Source organism: Oreochromis niloticus, linkage group LG6 (genome assembly GCF_001858045.2).
Source record: "Oreochromis niloticus isolate F11D_XX linkage group LG6, O_niloticus_UMD_NMBU, whole genome shotgun sequence".
In the NCBI taxonomy this organism is placed as follows: Eukaryota; Metazoa; Chordata; class Actinopteri; order Cichliformes; family Cichlidae; genus Oreochromis; species Oreochromis niloticus.
This window is the reverse complement of record NC_031971.2, coordinates 23,178,738-23,194,072: the sequence shown is the minus strand read 5'-3', so window position 1 is coordinate 23,194,072 and position 15,335 is coordinate 23,178,738. Positions and strand designations below refer to the sequence as shown.

The window sequence follows — 15,335 nt, the reverse complement described above, 5'->3', positions numbered from 1 at the left end:
GAGGTGTGAAATAAACCGCAATGCAGCAAAATATGGGTGTGTGTGTTTGGAGGATGTGTTGGGGGGGGTTAGGTGGTGGCGGGGTGCACGAACATTTTTCTTGTAAAAAAGGGAGGCCTGGGAAAAAAAGTTTGGGAACCACTGATCTTAGCCGATATGATGCCTGACAGGAGCTTCCATGTAGTACTGAGGCAGGTTATTGGTCGGTAGTTGGATGGTACCGGTCCCTTCTTGGGGTCCTGTATATATATATATATGTAAAATGTATATATAATTACTATCTGTAGTTAGTTCATGATTTTAATGCTAAGAAATGCTTAATACAGAGTGCCAAAGACCCTGCACCAACTGACAGAAGGAATTTTGTTATAAATAAGAACAAAAAACTCTTAAGTGTAGAATATATTTCATGTATATGTTCATTTTCATGTTTATTACTTGTACTACTAATTATACCACAAAACAACAGACACTGCAAACAGTGTCACATCACAAATAAAATCACATTTTAGTATTCAATTCAAATTTATTTACATGGTGCCAAACAAACCGAGGCACTTTACATTGTAAGGTAAAGACACTTCTATAATGCAGAGAAAACACAAAAAAAATCAGATGACTTTCTATGAGCAAGCACTAATGTAGGAAGGCAAAATTCCCCTAATAGGGAAAAAGCTCAAGCAGAACCAGGTTTGGGGTGGGGGGGAACAATCTGGCACAACCAGTAGGATACAAGGTGAGGAAGACAGGAAAAAAGACACACTGTAAGAGAGCCAGGGATTAATAATAACAAATGACTAAATGCAAAGTGTTGTACAAACACAGAGAGTGAAAAAAGTTTAGTTAAGAAGAAACACTCCAGCAGCACAGGCCTATTGCAATGTTACTAATTATGTTATGTGCACATAATCAAGTTGCTTCATCTTTCAGTGAGGTAATTCCTCCATAAGGCCAAAAGGCCAGCGCCTGTCAATTCTTGTGGTAAAGCTAAGAATGCTGACAAATTCACAAAATGAAATATTGTTAAATCTATATGCCAGAGGTGTTGATAGCAGAATAGGTGCAGATGTCAGAACTATCGGTTATCTTCTTTGATCTGTGTGCTGCTTGACGGGTTTCCATTGTAGCATAAAACACATCTTCATCCTGTGAGGGGACATTTGTTGTTTACAGTTATAATCAGATGCTTAGCACTCACACACATTTTTCTGGTCAGAATTACGAAGGTGAAGCCTCACATTTGTAACAACCAGCGTTTTCCCTTTTAATAACAAAACCCTCCCTAGATCCCATCATTTAAAAAAATCTTGAGATCACTCTTCTATCACTCAATAAAACGGAAAACAATATATGATAAATTCCAATCTGGGTACTGAAAACACTGAAACAATATTACTAAAAATTACTCACAATATTCTTTTGAGCTTGGATTTGACTTAGGTGCACAGTTTTTCACCAATAGTGATGCTATTTTGATTGACAGATTATGAAACTGGGTTGGCATCTCTGACACTGCTCTCAAATGCTCTTCATATTGATTTGACAGACATTACCAAATTTAAATAAATAGCTGTATGTTATTAATATAAACCACCCTTTATAGATGTGGTCCCTCAAGGCTCAATCCTTAGACCACTTGTCTTTTCTTATCATTGCTATGCTGACGATATACAGCTGTACTTTTCTGTTATGCTTAATAATCACCTCGCTCCTTCCTCAGTGAGTATTTGGCTACCATTTCTAGCAGTTAGCTTTAACGTAATCTTAACCACCTAAAATTATTGACTGTAGTTCACATCTTATGTGTGTGTATACATATTTATGTATCATTGCTGGATTTTGTTGCTCACAGTCTAATTTCATGCCAATATACCAGGGGAGATTTTTTAAATGTCTACACAGGGTATGATGTATAGGTAAGTACATACAGAAGTTAATATAATGTCAAATTATTATTTTGGATTGTTGCTGCAGAAAATACATAGGATGCTGTTTATGATGAGTAATTATCAGGGATACAAAGTCTGCATATATTGCATATACATATAACTCACTGCAGACATTATACATTTTGGTTTTTTTAGGGAAAGAAAAATTCAGGTGTAATGAATTATGAAAGTGACTAAAAAAACAATCTAAAACAATATAAATAAAAAAAAATCAAATTTGATACTGATGTAATTTACCTGATTCCTTCTTGTTCTGCCACTAGTTTCAAATCTCTGCTGATCATCTTTTAGCCACAAAAAGGAATACAACATTATTAAACAATAACATCTAACATTACAAATGACTTTAGTAGCAATTATGTGTGAAGCTTTATTGTGTAATTAAAAGTCCTTTTAGACTTCAGAAAAAAATTGATATTGCATATTGAACCAATCATAAAACTAAATCATGGAATTAAGTGAAGAATTCAGTGAATAAAGCTACCTCATTTAGTATTTACCTGTTTTCTGGCAGAGGCGATGAACAAGAAGGGAGACAAGAAGAGAGGACAGAACAGCAAAAGTTGGACACAGGACGAACAGCAGCTTCCAACATATGCTGCACTCTTGTAGAGTTGGGTGATCAGTTGAAATTTGGTCACTGGAGTCTAAATTGTTCACAAACTGTTTCAGTTAGCTCTGTGTATATTTTTTATACTTCTCTTTTACACAAATCTCATACATCAGTACCAGATAACAGCTATTTAAAAAGATTAAACACACAGCAACCATTTTTTCCTGCTTTTATACCACAAAGGACTTTTTCATAAAAAGCTCTTCTTTGCTAATAATGAGTCAACATTACATTGCCATTATGTGCACACTGCACAGCAGTGCAGCTATTTGTGGGGTATTTAACCTGCACATGTATATAAAATGTATTTAACATTTTAGTATTTGGTGGCTTTTTAAAATTAAAATAGCAAAAATAATAAAATAATCACATAATTAACATCAACATTTTTCCTTCTAGCCTTCTGTCTAGCACAACCCATATGGAAAAGATATATATAAATCTCATAAAGTTTGTATCTGTCTTGTGTGAAACTTGTATGAAAAGCATACAAGAATGAAAAGAGATATAAGATCCCTTGAAAAATTATATAATGAAACTTGTATGTTTTGGATACTTACTAAAACAATATATGAAAGAAATGAGAAAGTGGCCACTTTCATTAGTGAAACATATAAGTTTTTACTATTTCTTTTCCATATGGGAAGTCACTTTGCTTTTGACTTGCTCAAATAAACCATATTTATATACATGTACTATTACTATGTATGTAGTTTAAGCTCGGTGCAACCTCATGAGGGTTCTGTTGCACCGTCATCGAATATAATTTCCTCTAAATACAAGAGCACACTCTCTTATTTGTCGTAGGTAAAGTCATTATTAAAAAAAAATTGAAGAATAGAAGAGTACTTACTGAATCGGATCCGTGTTGTAGCATTGCTATATCCATAAATATATTTGTGTTTATTTCCACCCACTGATTGTGACTGCTCAGTTCCACAGTAATAGAGGCCCTCATCAGAATCAGAAATATTCATGATCAGCAGATCATAGGAACTAGCGGACTGGTTTTCTACAAAATGGAAGCGAGGTAGAAAATTCACTAGAGTGGCACGGCCACTGGTGGGTTTGAACGGATCCTTTTCTTTTTCTAGAACAAGAGGAGGCTGATTTTCATGTGTACAGTTTCTGTACCACATAATAATTTCATCAGTCAATATTTTACAGTCACAGTACAGAGTAATGTTTTCTCCTGATCTCACTGTCACATTCACCACTGAGCCAAAAATCCAACGATGTCCTGAAATACAAACACAATAGCAAATGTGGGCAGTGTTTCTTTTCATACTAAATGCTTGTAGCTGTTGAGTACAGAAGTAAATGTAGATTGACAAATAGAATCAGTATAATATATTGTTTATTAAAAGTACTAAAGTATTACCTAAAAGAAGGACAAGAAGAATGTGAAGCCGCTCCATGTTTGATGACTTGCAGCAAAAAGACACTAAAACTGGCATCTTTCTTGACTCTTGGGTGTTGCCTGCACAAACTTTTCCATTTAAGGAAATGCAAGTTGTGATTGGCTAGTTGAATGGAACCTTTCATTCTGTGGTTGTTTTCTGTTGGTGTGATGTTTTGTGATCGTCTAGACATCAAGAGTAAAGTTTTTTTTCCAAATGATACTTAAGTAGCGTGTCAGTCAAAAGAGTCTCTGTATTAAGTTACTAGGAACATAGTGTTACCCTCGGTTTTGTTTTTTGTAGTTATGACAGTTACACACTTCAATTGTCTGATGTGTATAATGAAAAAATACACAACTGTAAATTTATAGCTTTCAAAAAGAATGTAACAAGTGTAGTGTTTGGGCCACACCTGCTCACCTTTGGAATGCAGCACCTAAAAAATGCACGCTCCAAGAAATACTTTGAAACTTGGGCGATTTCTCCAGCCACAATAAAGCTAGCTTTCAGTGCTGCATTATTTTGGGCTGTAGCTTTCATGAACATATTCTGCTGAGATTGAAGCCTACCTTTTAATTCTTGAACCATGTTAGATTTTTGTTGGAGACTGAATTTTAAGTAGTTAGCGCTATGTTTCGTGTCAAAATACTGATGTATGTTGTAGTCCTTTCACACTGTCCTTCCATGATGGTTCCTCGTCTTCCTCCTCTTTCTTGGGTTTCTTCTGCCTGAGGTATTCACTGAGCACTCGGTCAGTTGGGGCCATCTTCCCAATGTATTCATGGATGTTCGTTGTCTCATCCTGGACTGTGGTGCTGACACTCACCAGTCCCCGGCCTCCTTCCTTCTGCTTAGCGTACAGCCTCAGGGTGCTGGACTTGGGGTGAAACCCTCCATGCATGGTAAGGAGCTTTCTTGTCTTTATGTCAGTGGCTTCTATCTCCTCCTTTGGCCAACTTATTATACCAGCTGGGTACCTGATCACGGGCAGGGCGTAGGTGTTGATAGCCCGGATCTTGTTCTTACCATTCAGCTGACTCCTCAGGACTTGCCTGACCCTCTGCAGGTACTTGGTGGTTGCAGCTTCCCTAGCGGCCTCTTCATGGTTCCCATTCGCCTGCGGGATCCCTAGGTACTTGTCACTGTCCTCTATGTCTGCAATGTTGCCTTGTTGCCTTCTGGTAGTTCGATCCCCTCAGTTCTGACTACCTTCCCTCTCTTTGTTACCATCCGACTACACTTCTCCAGTCCAGGATATACTGCAATGACATCCCGATGTCATTGCAGTATATCCTGGTAGTGTGGATCAGTGAATCGATGTCTCGTTCACTCTTTTATATATGTATATGTATATATATATATCTGTCTGTCTGTCTGTATGTATGTATGTATGTATATGTGTGTATGTGTGTGTTTATTTATACATTAATGGAAGCGATTTTACTTTTACTTATTTTTTATGCTATGCAAAGCCAGTATGCATATGCAGACATGCAGGTGTGATCTGCTCAGCAACTGCTGGTGTGTTAAAATAACCCACTTCTCACACATTCCTGATTTACAGTAAGTAACAGTTTTTTCATTGTTAAGATGAAAAAACCTTGCCTTTAATAAAAGAAATGCCATTTATATTAATTAAAGATTTAAGCGCAATAGTTGCAAAGTTGCAACTCAAAGTTGCAAAAACATGATTCTTACATTCCTACACACTATATTCAGTATACCAGTGGATCTGCATCATTCTTTATAAATTAATGAATCAAATGGCTAGATGTATATGAAAGAAACGGTAACTCTAAACTATGACTTCCATCAATACTACTATTATTACTTTGAAAATCTTTCATTTCACTGTTTTGGTTTCTGGCTTGTAGGTTTGGTTCTTTGGGTCACTCTTACAGCTATCAATAATGCAGATTCGAGCAGCAGAAGATAGATAATTTCAGCAAAATCTCTAAGAAACTCAGGGTACACTGCTCAACAAAAATAGCATACAAAGCAATTTACTGGAGCATTTGGCAACTATAGAGCCAAAGTTTACACAAGTTGGTGAGACTAGCTTGGAGTTAACACTGCACTTGGTAATTAACTGACTAAAAGTAATTTTGTGTGCGCAACTTCCTGTGTTACTACCAACCAGCCAGAGTGAGTGAAAACCCCTCCCCCAAAATCTACAGCAACACTAATATCTGTATTTGAAACAACTGACTCCATCCCTCTGCTCGGAAACCAGCTTTGTGTGTGTATTTTCGGCATCATGTGCATGTGGCCTCTAAAAATAAAGAATGAAGACTGAAAAAAAAGAGGGGTGCACAAATACATTGGATCATTACCACTGGTCTGTTGTATTTGTTGTCCGAGGGGTTGTTTGTTTCTGTGGTTTTGCTGTGAGCCTGCTGCTCACATACAAAATGGTTGTGGTTTGTGAGCTCTATTATCTTCTGACATGAAGTGGAAACTGAAAGTGTAGCTGTACAAGAAGAAATCAACAAGAGAAAAGAATAATACGTAAATGTATATCATGTTAAACACTGTGGACTTCAGGGTAGAAATATTAGATATTTTGAAAATAGATTGTAAGTGTTAAGTGGTGGTACCAGCAGTGTCTTAACAGTTAAACTAATGTTGAATGGAAAACATGCAGTGTAACTGCCAGAGTACATAAAATGGACAGGTAACCAACTTTTATAAGGGAGCATTTGGCTTTAGCACCTCCATGCTATGGCTCTCAGCCAGTAAAGGGTGGAGTACCTAATGTGGGTCAGGAACAAATGATGGAGTTTAAGTATAATTGGGTCTTGTTCATGATTCAAGGGAGAGTTGATCAGGAAATTAACAGACAGATTGGTGCAGTGTTAACAGTGATACAGAAAGTGTCCTGTCTGTTGTGGTGAACAGAGCTGAGCTTAGTAATGATACTGTCGAGTTACTGGCCAATCTACATTTCCAACCTCATATGCTTTGGGACAAAAGTTGAAAATTGCATTGAGGAAAAGTATTGATTTTTCATCCTTAAAATATGCTAATTTTATTTTATAGTTGCAATAATAATAATAATTATAATCATCAATTGTTTTTCTTTCGATCAAATTAGTTACATAACTAGTAATGAAGAAACACGCTTTGCTATCCTTGTGGACCTGCCATTTTCTATTTTTATTTTCTATTTTTCCGTCCGCCTTGTAGTTCTCTGCTTCTCCTGTACTTTCTCAGTATCTGTGTGTGTGTGTGTGTGTGTGTGTGTGTGCGTGTGTGTGTGTGTGCGTGTGTGTGTGTGCGCGCGCATGTGTACAAGAGTGCTGGTTCTTGTGTATTGTCAGGACTCTGCCTAGGCTGCCCAGAGTTGCAGAAAAGTGAACAGTTTGTTGAACTGTTTGTAGAGAAACAGTCTTGGAAACTTTGGAGACAGGATTTGAGAAAATTGTCCAGATGAACCCTATTTGGTAGTTCATGTATGTTAAGTATGTTGATGGTTTAAAAGACAAAGAAAGAAAACATTGGACGATAAAGAAAAACTATTTTGTAATGATATTACATACTCTCACCAGAAAAATACTCATCTGACAGGCAGACATTTCTTTTATTTGTAAAGCTTTTTTTTTTCTTTTAAAATATTTAGTATTGCAATCCATTACAATCAATATGCCAGAGTATACAATGAACAATTGACTATATTATATATAGTTTCTGGATATGTGAACATTTGCAAATACAACTTTGACAATTTTTTTTAATACTTTACAAGTCATTGAAAGGAAAAGCAACAACAACAACAACAAAAAGAAGATAAAAGCTAAAACTGTCGGCAGGATGAGGACCCAAACTCAAAGGTTGAACTCAAAATGGCAGCTTTATTTGCTGGAGAAAACTACATGAGAACTAGAAACAAGAAACTCAAAACTACAAAACAAACCAGGACCAGAGAACTAGGAATTGTCAGGTGCACCGAGGAGACACACAGCAATGAGGGTTTAGAACACAACAAAGGTCAGAGGAAAACACAGGGCTTAAATACACAAGGGAGTAATGAGGGAATGGAAAACAGGAGGGAAACACAGCTGGGACTAATCTGACATAATGAAACAAGGGGGAAGCAAAACTCAAAACACTGAACACAGGACATGAGACTATCAAAGTAAAACTGGAAACACGAGACAGGCATTGAGGCGCAGATTTGACAAGGAAACCATGAGAAGCACAAACATGAAAACATGACTGAACGTGACACATGGAGCACAAGGGAGGCACAATGACAAAACCTAAGATCTAAAAATCATTAAAGAACACCAGAAACTAACTAAAGAATATTAATAATCAAAAAACACAAACATGGAGTCACCAGACTCTGGACCATGACAATAAGACTGGCAAGTTACAACTATTGTAATACCCTGGGATTTTATTTGTCTTTGAAAATGTGAAAAATTCCCAATGTTTTCTTCATTTTCTCTATTGATGTTTATATCCATCCTGAGCCCCGAACAAGACTTCTGTTAAACACAAGTCTTCATCCTGAGAAACAATATGACATTTGTTGTTTAGAATAATCACTGCTATTAATGGTAAATGGTAAATGGCCTGTATTTATACAGCGCTTTTCTGGTCCCTAAGGACCCCAAAGCGCTTTACATATCCAGTCATTCACCCATTCACACACACATTCACACACTGGTGATGGCAAGCTACGTTGTAGCCACAGCCACCCTGGGGCGCACTGACAGAGGTGAGGCTGCCGGACACTGGCGCCACCGGGCCCTCTGACCACCACCAGTATTAAGATAAGATAAGATAAGAAGAACTTTATTTATCCTGAGGGAAATTCTTTTGTCATACACATGCTCAATGCAGCAAGAGAGACAGAGGAGCAGAGGAGTAGGATATACAATATGTACAATAGAATACAAGTATACAGAAATATACAGTAGGATAGTGCAAAATATAATATCAAATAACTGTAACAAGTAACAATATAACTAATTGCTGAAAAATAAATAACTTAGCTTAGCTATCAGTGCAGGTCATTCTAAAAGTTACATAGTATTGTGCAAATGAATAAAAGCAGCATATGATAGGGAGATGAAACAAACATTCAATGAAAAACTGTTGGGTGATATTGCACGGTCTGAATGGAAACAGAATAGCTTTGTTATTAATCCTCAGGAAAATCACCTACAGGGTGAGGAAGAGTTGTACAGTCTTATTGCCACTGGCACAAAGGAATTCCTGTGGGGGTTAGTTCTGCATTTCGGGACAATGAGTCTTTTGCTGCGTGTGCTCCGATGGTCCATCATGGAGGCGTGCATGGGGTGAGAGGGGTTATCCATGATACAAAGAAGCTTTTTTAGCATTCTCCTTACAAGCATGTAGTTCATGGAATTTCAAAATAGTTTTTAATTTAATTATGAAAACTTAATCAATACTATTTAAAAATGATTTTAAAAGTGTTTTAAAATAGACATGTTCTTCTTGAGTAGCACATATCATTAAAAGAATGGGGATAGACATGATTCATCCATATGCGCTCATGTAAATCTAATGCTAATTAACAGACGAAGAAGAAAAAGTTCTTAATCTTACCTCATACTGTCTTGTTATTTTCTGATGAATTTTAAGTCCTTTTTCTGCATAGACAGATACATATCATCACACTGGAGCATCACATGACAACAGTAACTTTATACAAAGTTGTTAATTTAATGTTAGTTTACCTACATCTCTAAATGGCTGTATATGGTTTACTTAAAACAATATTTTATATAGCGTATATGAGGTTTAAAATACATTTACAATAATAATAATATATTGTACCTGTTTTTTCACACAGTTGATAAACAAATACAAAGGAGATAAAGGAAAGGAAAATAGAACATGCTGGAGTAAGCACCATCATCCTGGACACAACACTGGAAACACAGGAGTCAGAGCAAGGACTGGAGTCAGTGGAGTCTGTACAAAAAAGAAGAGTAAACTGTATCTTTAAAATTTTAAACTTATCAAAGTGTAAATCTGTAAAGAATAGTTCTTTAAACCATTTTTTCTGATCTTATATTAAACACTAAAATAAATTTGAGTTGCTATTTACTAAAGACTTGACTTTCTCGAGATAAAATTCTAAATATTCTTCTTGGGCATTCATTTATGTTATGTCTTTATTGCTACAGCCTGTGTCTTATGAAACCAGGCTCTATCATATGTTTAATTTTCTGTATTATAATCATTACACTGCTTCAGTCAATTAAAAAAGAAGTAAACACTGTAAAATGAATGAATCCAGAATTAAATTTTTGTTTAATTGCTCTACTGCCAGCATTGAACATCACTATATATGACAGATGATATATGACACAGGCTATATAATAGTTTCAATAGCAAAAAAAATTGTCTATGAAATATCATAACAAAGTAGAAAGTAAAGTACCCTGGGTTTTTGTACATTCTATAATAATTCACTGAAGAAAACTTCAAACTGTGAATTTTGGGTAAACTTTTCATATAACCTTGCAGGATAAGTGGTTTTTCAAAAGAAGTTGTACAGTATGAAGGTTCTCATTTTCACCTACATTCTGATACCAGGCTCATCTTTTAGCCATAAAGATGAGGGCTTTTTATAGATGTGGTTGATATTATAGAGACCCAGAATGTGCTGTAACAGCATCTAACTTGTTTTAAAAAAGTAAAATGAATAAATAAATAAATTTAATATTTAGTAACGGCCACATCATTGACTTGATTTCAGTTTAGAATGCAGTTTGCTTACAGACAAAAGCTTAAGACAGCTGCATTTAAGGCCTAGCAAAGCATTCTGAGGGACGAAAAGCTTTATAACACCATAAAGAAAACATTCGAAATTAGCATTTTATTTATGACTACATTTGTCCAAAAATAACAGTATAAAAACAGAATCTTTCTTGTTTCATTTCAAATCTATTCTTGTGGCATGCAAGTTATGCATCATAATCATTTATCTACTATCCATTAAACCATCAAACTGTCCATTATAAAATACATAATAATGTAGGATCATCTTTTTTTTTTTTTTTTACTGTGGTTAGTTTTTCAGAGGGCTAAAAAACCGTGCACAGATAACACAAGACTCACCAGAATCCTTATGAAGCACGATTTTCGTTGTGATATTACTATATGTGTGCACATGTTCTTGGATAATTTTTTCTTCTTCCTTAACCTTGAGCTGTTCAGTTCCACAGTAGTAAAGGCCCTCATCAGTCTCAGTGATGTTTGTGATCAGCAGGTCATAAGATTGAGAGAAATTGTTCTTTACCAGATGAAAATCAGGAAATGGATTCAGGAGATGGAAGTAAGCAGACTGATAATCTGAGTGTGGGACACGATATTTCAGATGAAGCCAGGTTTTTAATACCAGGGAAGGCTGCTTCTCATGAGAACAATTCCTGTACCACACTATGTAGACTCCAACTGATGATTTACAATCACAGTAGAGAGTGATGTTTTCTCCTGGTCTGACTCTCATCTCTATCACCGACAGTGTTGGGTAAGTTACTTTAAATTAGTAACTTAGTTACATTACTAGTTACTTCTCTAAAAAAGTAACTCAGTTACTTCAAGTTACTCGTTACTTTCAAAGTAACTAGTTACTAGGGAAAGTAACTTTGGTTTTACTCAGAATTCTCTTGTTAATGTGTTGCTTCCGTAACTGGATACCCAGCAAGATTGCCAGTCTTCTAGCTTGCTTACTTGCCACAAGTGCACTGTGCCACCTACCAACAGAAAGGAAAAAATAATGTGCACATTTCCACGAGAGAAATCCCACGCCTGGACCGTCGTTGACTGCCGCCATGATTCTAGCCTGCTTTTTACATCCAACACAAACACTGCAGTCGTGGTGCTTTTGATTGTACTCAGAACTTGGAAATTCTGCCTTCTGAATAGGAAGATGTAGGTAACACCAGACTGCAGATGAGCTGCATACAGAGCTGGACTGGGACAAAAAAATCGTCACGGGCATTTTGACTAGAGACCGGCCCACCATTATAGGAAAAATCATAAAGCCTTTGAATGAAAATAAACACTGTTGTGACAGTGATGTGCACTGTTCTGATGGTATATATGTATCAATCTATCAATTTTTAGTTGTAAGACTCAGATAATTATTTTTTTAAAAGCGAGACATTTTAAATGAGAATAATAAAGAAAAGTATTTCTTTGTGCCCCCCTTTCCCTGTTAATGCCCTACCTGGCCCCCTGGCAACACTTTGCTAGACCCGCCCCTGCACAGCTACCAGCTGTCAGCTACTTAGAAAAGGATCCTGGTGTTATTTGTCTCTCAGAAACAGTTCATAACTTCCCTTCAACTCATTCATGTCACCTAAAAGGTAAACCTGTTTCTCCATCACCTGTTCAGCTCTGATGATTCAGTAAGGACATCTCCTGGTTTCATCTTCATGTTTCCCTCTCACCAGATAACCAAACCGATATCATGACCAGCAGCTTTACAGCTGTGGCTCCAGCAAACATCAGCTGATACTAGAAATTAATATTAAATAAATTCTAACAACAGCTGATCAACCTTAAACGTGCTGCTGTTGTTTAGCGCGACATCTGCTGGTTTCCTCTTTCTGGCGCAAAGTGGGCGATAAATAAACAAGAGAGAAAAGCCGATCAGCTGATCATTGATCAGTTTCGTGATTGAAGTAGAAACGGGAGAGGAGAGAATGAGAGGAGAAGAGGCAGCTGTGCAGCTTCAGCTTTGTGTCTTTTTCATTGTAGCTGAAGTCCGGGACAAACTGTGTTCCTTTTCACCTCAGTACGAAACGCGTAATATTTTCTCTGAATACCAGACGATTCTGTTTTTTAGGGGACGGTTGGCAACTCTAATAATTAACCGTATGAACAAAATAAAGTTCAACATCAGTAACATAGCACCCACCCAGCTGTATAGAAACTCCGTCATGCTAGCTAGCACGCAGTACGAAAATGTCAGCATACCGAAAATAAACTCCACCTAAACTTGGTTTATATCTGACTCCGATAGACTGCAGGTCATAACTTCTTACCTGAAGTTCAGTTCACCTGACACTCGGACCGGCGGCCGCTTCGGGTCTCTCCTCTTGCCTCCCTTTTCCTTCATCCACCTGCTGGCCTCCACCACTTGCTAATGTTATTGAATCTGTGGAAGCTCCGCGATATCCACCACACGAAGTAACGAGTAACGAGCCTATCTAAATCCCAGTAACGAGTAACGCGTTCCTGGTTTTGGCATAATAACTAGTTACCGTGCTCGTTACCACAATAATAACATAGTTACTGTAACGCGTTACTTAATAACGCGTTAGTCCCAACACTGATCACCGATGCATTTCTCAGATCTTGACTGGAAGATAAAGCTCCTGGAAGACACAAACAAAAATTAAAGTATGTTCACATATGCACAATTTTCAAACATTCAGAATGGAAAAATGTTCATTATTAAAATGGGATCTTCAAAATATGTAGATGATTTACCTAAAAGAACAACCAGAAATGCATGCACCCCGTCCATGTCTAATGACGATAACCTGGAGTTAGAAGACAACAACACTTCCTATTAACAGATGTCATGACCTATGAACATTTTCCATTAAAGGAAATGTAAGTTGTGATTGGCCTGCTGAATGGAACATTTCTTCGTGGTTGTTTTCTATAGGTGCAACACCAAGTGATGTTATGATGGTAACAGTGAAAGATAATTTTCCAAAAATAAACAAAAAAACAAAGAAAGAAAGAAAGAAAGAAAAAGAACAAAACACACATGCTTCAAAATGAAATTAATAAGCCTTACACTTCATTAAAAGCTTTTATTAAAATCAATTTATACATGCATTTTAGATATTTATACATACCTATATTTTCTGGTCATGTACAAATATTATTTAACCATGTTATATAACAATGGAATCTGAAGAAGTTGCCCTCTATTGGGTTATAAATAAGGGAAATTGGTTCCATTTAGTTGTGATCTCAGTGTTAAAATTTGGCAGCAATAATGCCCCGTGCATAAACCTATAATTGATAATATCCATACGAGACAGGAATATCAGGGGACTATGGGCAGTGTAAATAACTTGGGTGAAGCCCAAACCAAAATACCCTTCAAAACACTGCAGTAATGCTGAGGTTTCTTGATGATGCTGAAAATCACGTGGTGTAGATTACATTGCTTTGAATAATACTACATGGATGATCAATCCTCTGTCATTCACGAGCACGAGACAGAGCCTGTATGATGATCAACCTTTAAAGACACAAGGAAAATGATTACAGTTTGTTTCAAATCTCATTTCTTGGAAAAATAAAAAAGGCAATCTTGAAAGTGCTGTCAAAAAAATTCTTCCTAATATTATTGGTGTCTGAATTGTACAGACTGTCAAAAAAAAAGAAAAAAAAAAAAAGAAGAAGTACAAACTCATGTACACATTATATGTTCATCACCAAATCCCTATTTTGCCATTTTCTATTACATTTGCTTATTCAAGTATAACTTCAGGTAAAACCAGTGGCTGCAGATCTGCTAACTTCTGGCTTGTGTATGCTTTAGTTTGATGTGTTTTCTGAGAATATATAAATGAAATATGAAATGAATATAAAAAATGAGAAAATGAAAATAAAAGAAATCACTCTTCACTTATTTACTGGTTTAACAGTCTGCAGTTAACTGAGGGGCTGTTTATCATTGTGGGTTTCCTGTGACTTTCACAGAACAGGGGTTGTTGTTAACGTTGGGTTTACTGTCAATTTTATATTGTTGTAACTTCTTATAGACTGTGTGGCTAGGTTGTCCCCAAAAGTGAAAGTGCTTTCACAAAAATACACTCTAATCCTATTAGTTTCTGAATTTCCTTGAACAAAAATGAATAAAACCACTGTTATTCATATTAACATGAGTAACAATTTTACTAAATTTGTTTATCTTTTAAATAAAGTTTGTAATTAAATGAGCTAATCAAATTAACCTGCGGATAAAACACATCTGTACATAGCAATAGGAAGAGGAAGTCATCGAATATCAAAGTCATCCAATAGCAAGTCATCTACTAATTTCTTCACAACTGGTGGTTGCCAGATCAGAATGGACTGGTCTCTAATCCTGTGTGACTGGGACCTTATTCACTTGATCCTACATTGTCACCATGATTGTCACACATCCAAAGTGGCAGACAAGTTAATGTCACATGGTTAGCCTTCAGATGTCTGCAAAATCTCAATGTAATTAAAAAGAAAAGTAACTCTCCTACTCACTGCCTTCAGGTGGGTGGTATGTGTGTGTTCCTCAACGTTGGGACCTGTATCAACTTTGAGGGTTCTGCACAGTATTTTAAGAAAAGTCACTGGTTACAGTAGTTTTGAATAAACACTTGG

General features: G+C 36.4%; 2 protein-coding genes across 3 annotated transcripts; both read right to left on the bottom strand.

Moving 5' to 3' along the window:
- Positions 1-501: 501 nt before the first annotated feature.
- On the bottom strand, positions 502-3,991 carry LOC109202629 (uncharacterized). Its single transcript, XM_019360442.2, has 5 exons — positions 3,944-3,991; positions 3,416-3,802; positions 2,450-2,596; positions 2,187-2,233; positions 502-1,146 (listed from the first exon to the last, which is right to left on the bottom strand). Exons 1-5 carry the CDS (start codon positions 3,978-3,980, stop codon positions 1,030-1,032), a joined length of 735 nt encoding a protein of 244 aa, XP_019215987.1. The 5' UTR covers positions 3,981-3,991; the 3' UTR covers positions 502-1,029.
- Positions 3,992-7,465: 3,474 nt separating this feature from the next.
- Positions 7,466-13,773, bottom strand: LOC109202591 (uncharacterized). Of its 2 annotated transcripts, none has more exons than XR_002062526.2 (6): positions 13,443-13,773; positions 13,293-13,327; positions 11,061-11,463; positions 9,771-9,908; positions 9,136-9,583; positions 7,466-8,474 (listed from the first exon to the last, which is right to left on the bottom strand). XR_002062526.2 is itself a non-coding variant. In XM_019360359.2 (6 exons), exons 1-6 carry the CDS (start codon positions 13,477-13,479, stop codon positions 8,412-8,414), a joined length of 720 nt encoding a protein of 239 aa, XP_019215904.2. In that variant the 5' UTR covers positions 13,480-13,773; the 3' UTR covers positions 7,468-8,411. The 2 variants fall into 2 exon arrangements, 1 of the variants encoding a protein (XP_019215904.2); XM_019360359.2 differs by having other exon boundaries at positions 7,468-8,474; positions 9,540-9,583.
- Positions 13,774-15,335: the final 1,562 nt, after the last annotated feature.

Excerpts from the sequence above, each read along its gene's own strand:
- LOC109202629 (XM_019360442.2), bottom strand. The coding sequence starts at position 3,980 with ATGGAGCGGCTTCACATTCTTCTTGTCCTTCTTTTAG. Across the intron at positions 3,803-3,943 it reads TCTTCTTGTCCTTCTTTTAG|GACATCGTTGGATTTTTGGC; the intron begins GTAATACTTTAG and ends TTTGTATTTCAG. Across the intron at positions 2,597-3,415 it reads TACAACACGGATCCGATTCA|ACTCCAGTGACCAAATTTCA; the intron begins GTAAGTACTCTT and ends TGAACAATTTAG.
- LOC109202591 (XM_019360359.2), bottom strand. The coding sequence starts at position 13,479 with ATGGACGGGGTGCATGCATTTCTGGTTGTTCTTTTAG. Across the intron at positions 9,909-11,060 it reads CGTGCTTCATAAGGATTCTG|ACTCCACTGACTCCAGTCCT; the intron begins GTGAGTCTTGTG and ends TTTTTTGTACAG. Across the intron at positions 9,584-9,770 it reads TCAACTGTGTGAAAAAACAG|AAAAAGGACTTAAAATTCAT; the intron begins GTACAATATATT and ends CTGTCTATGCAG.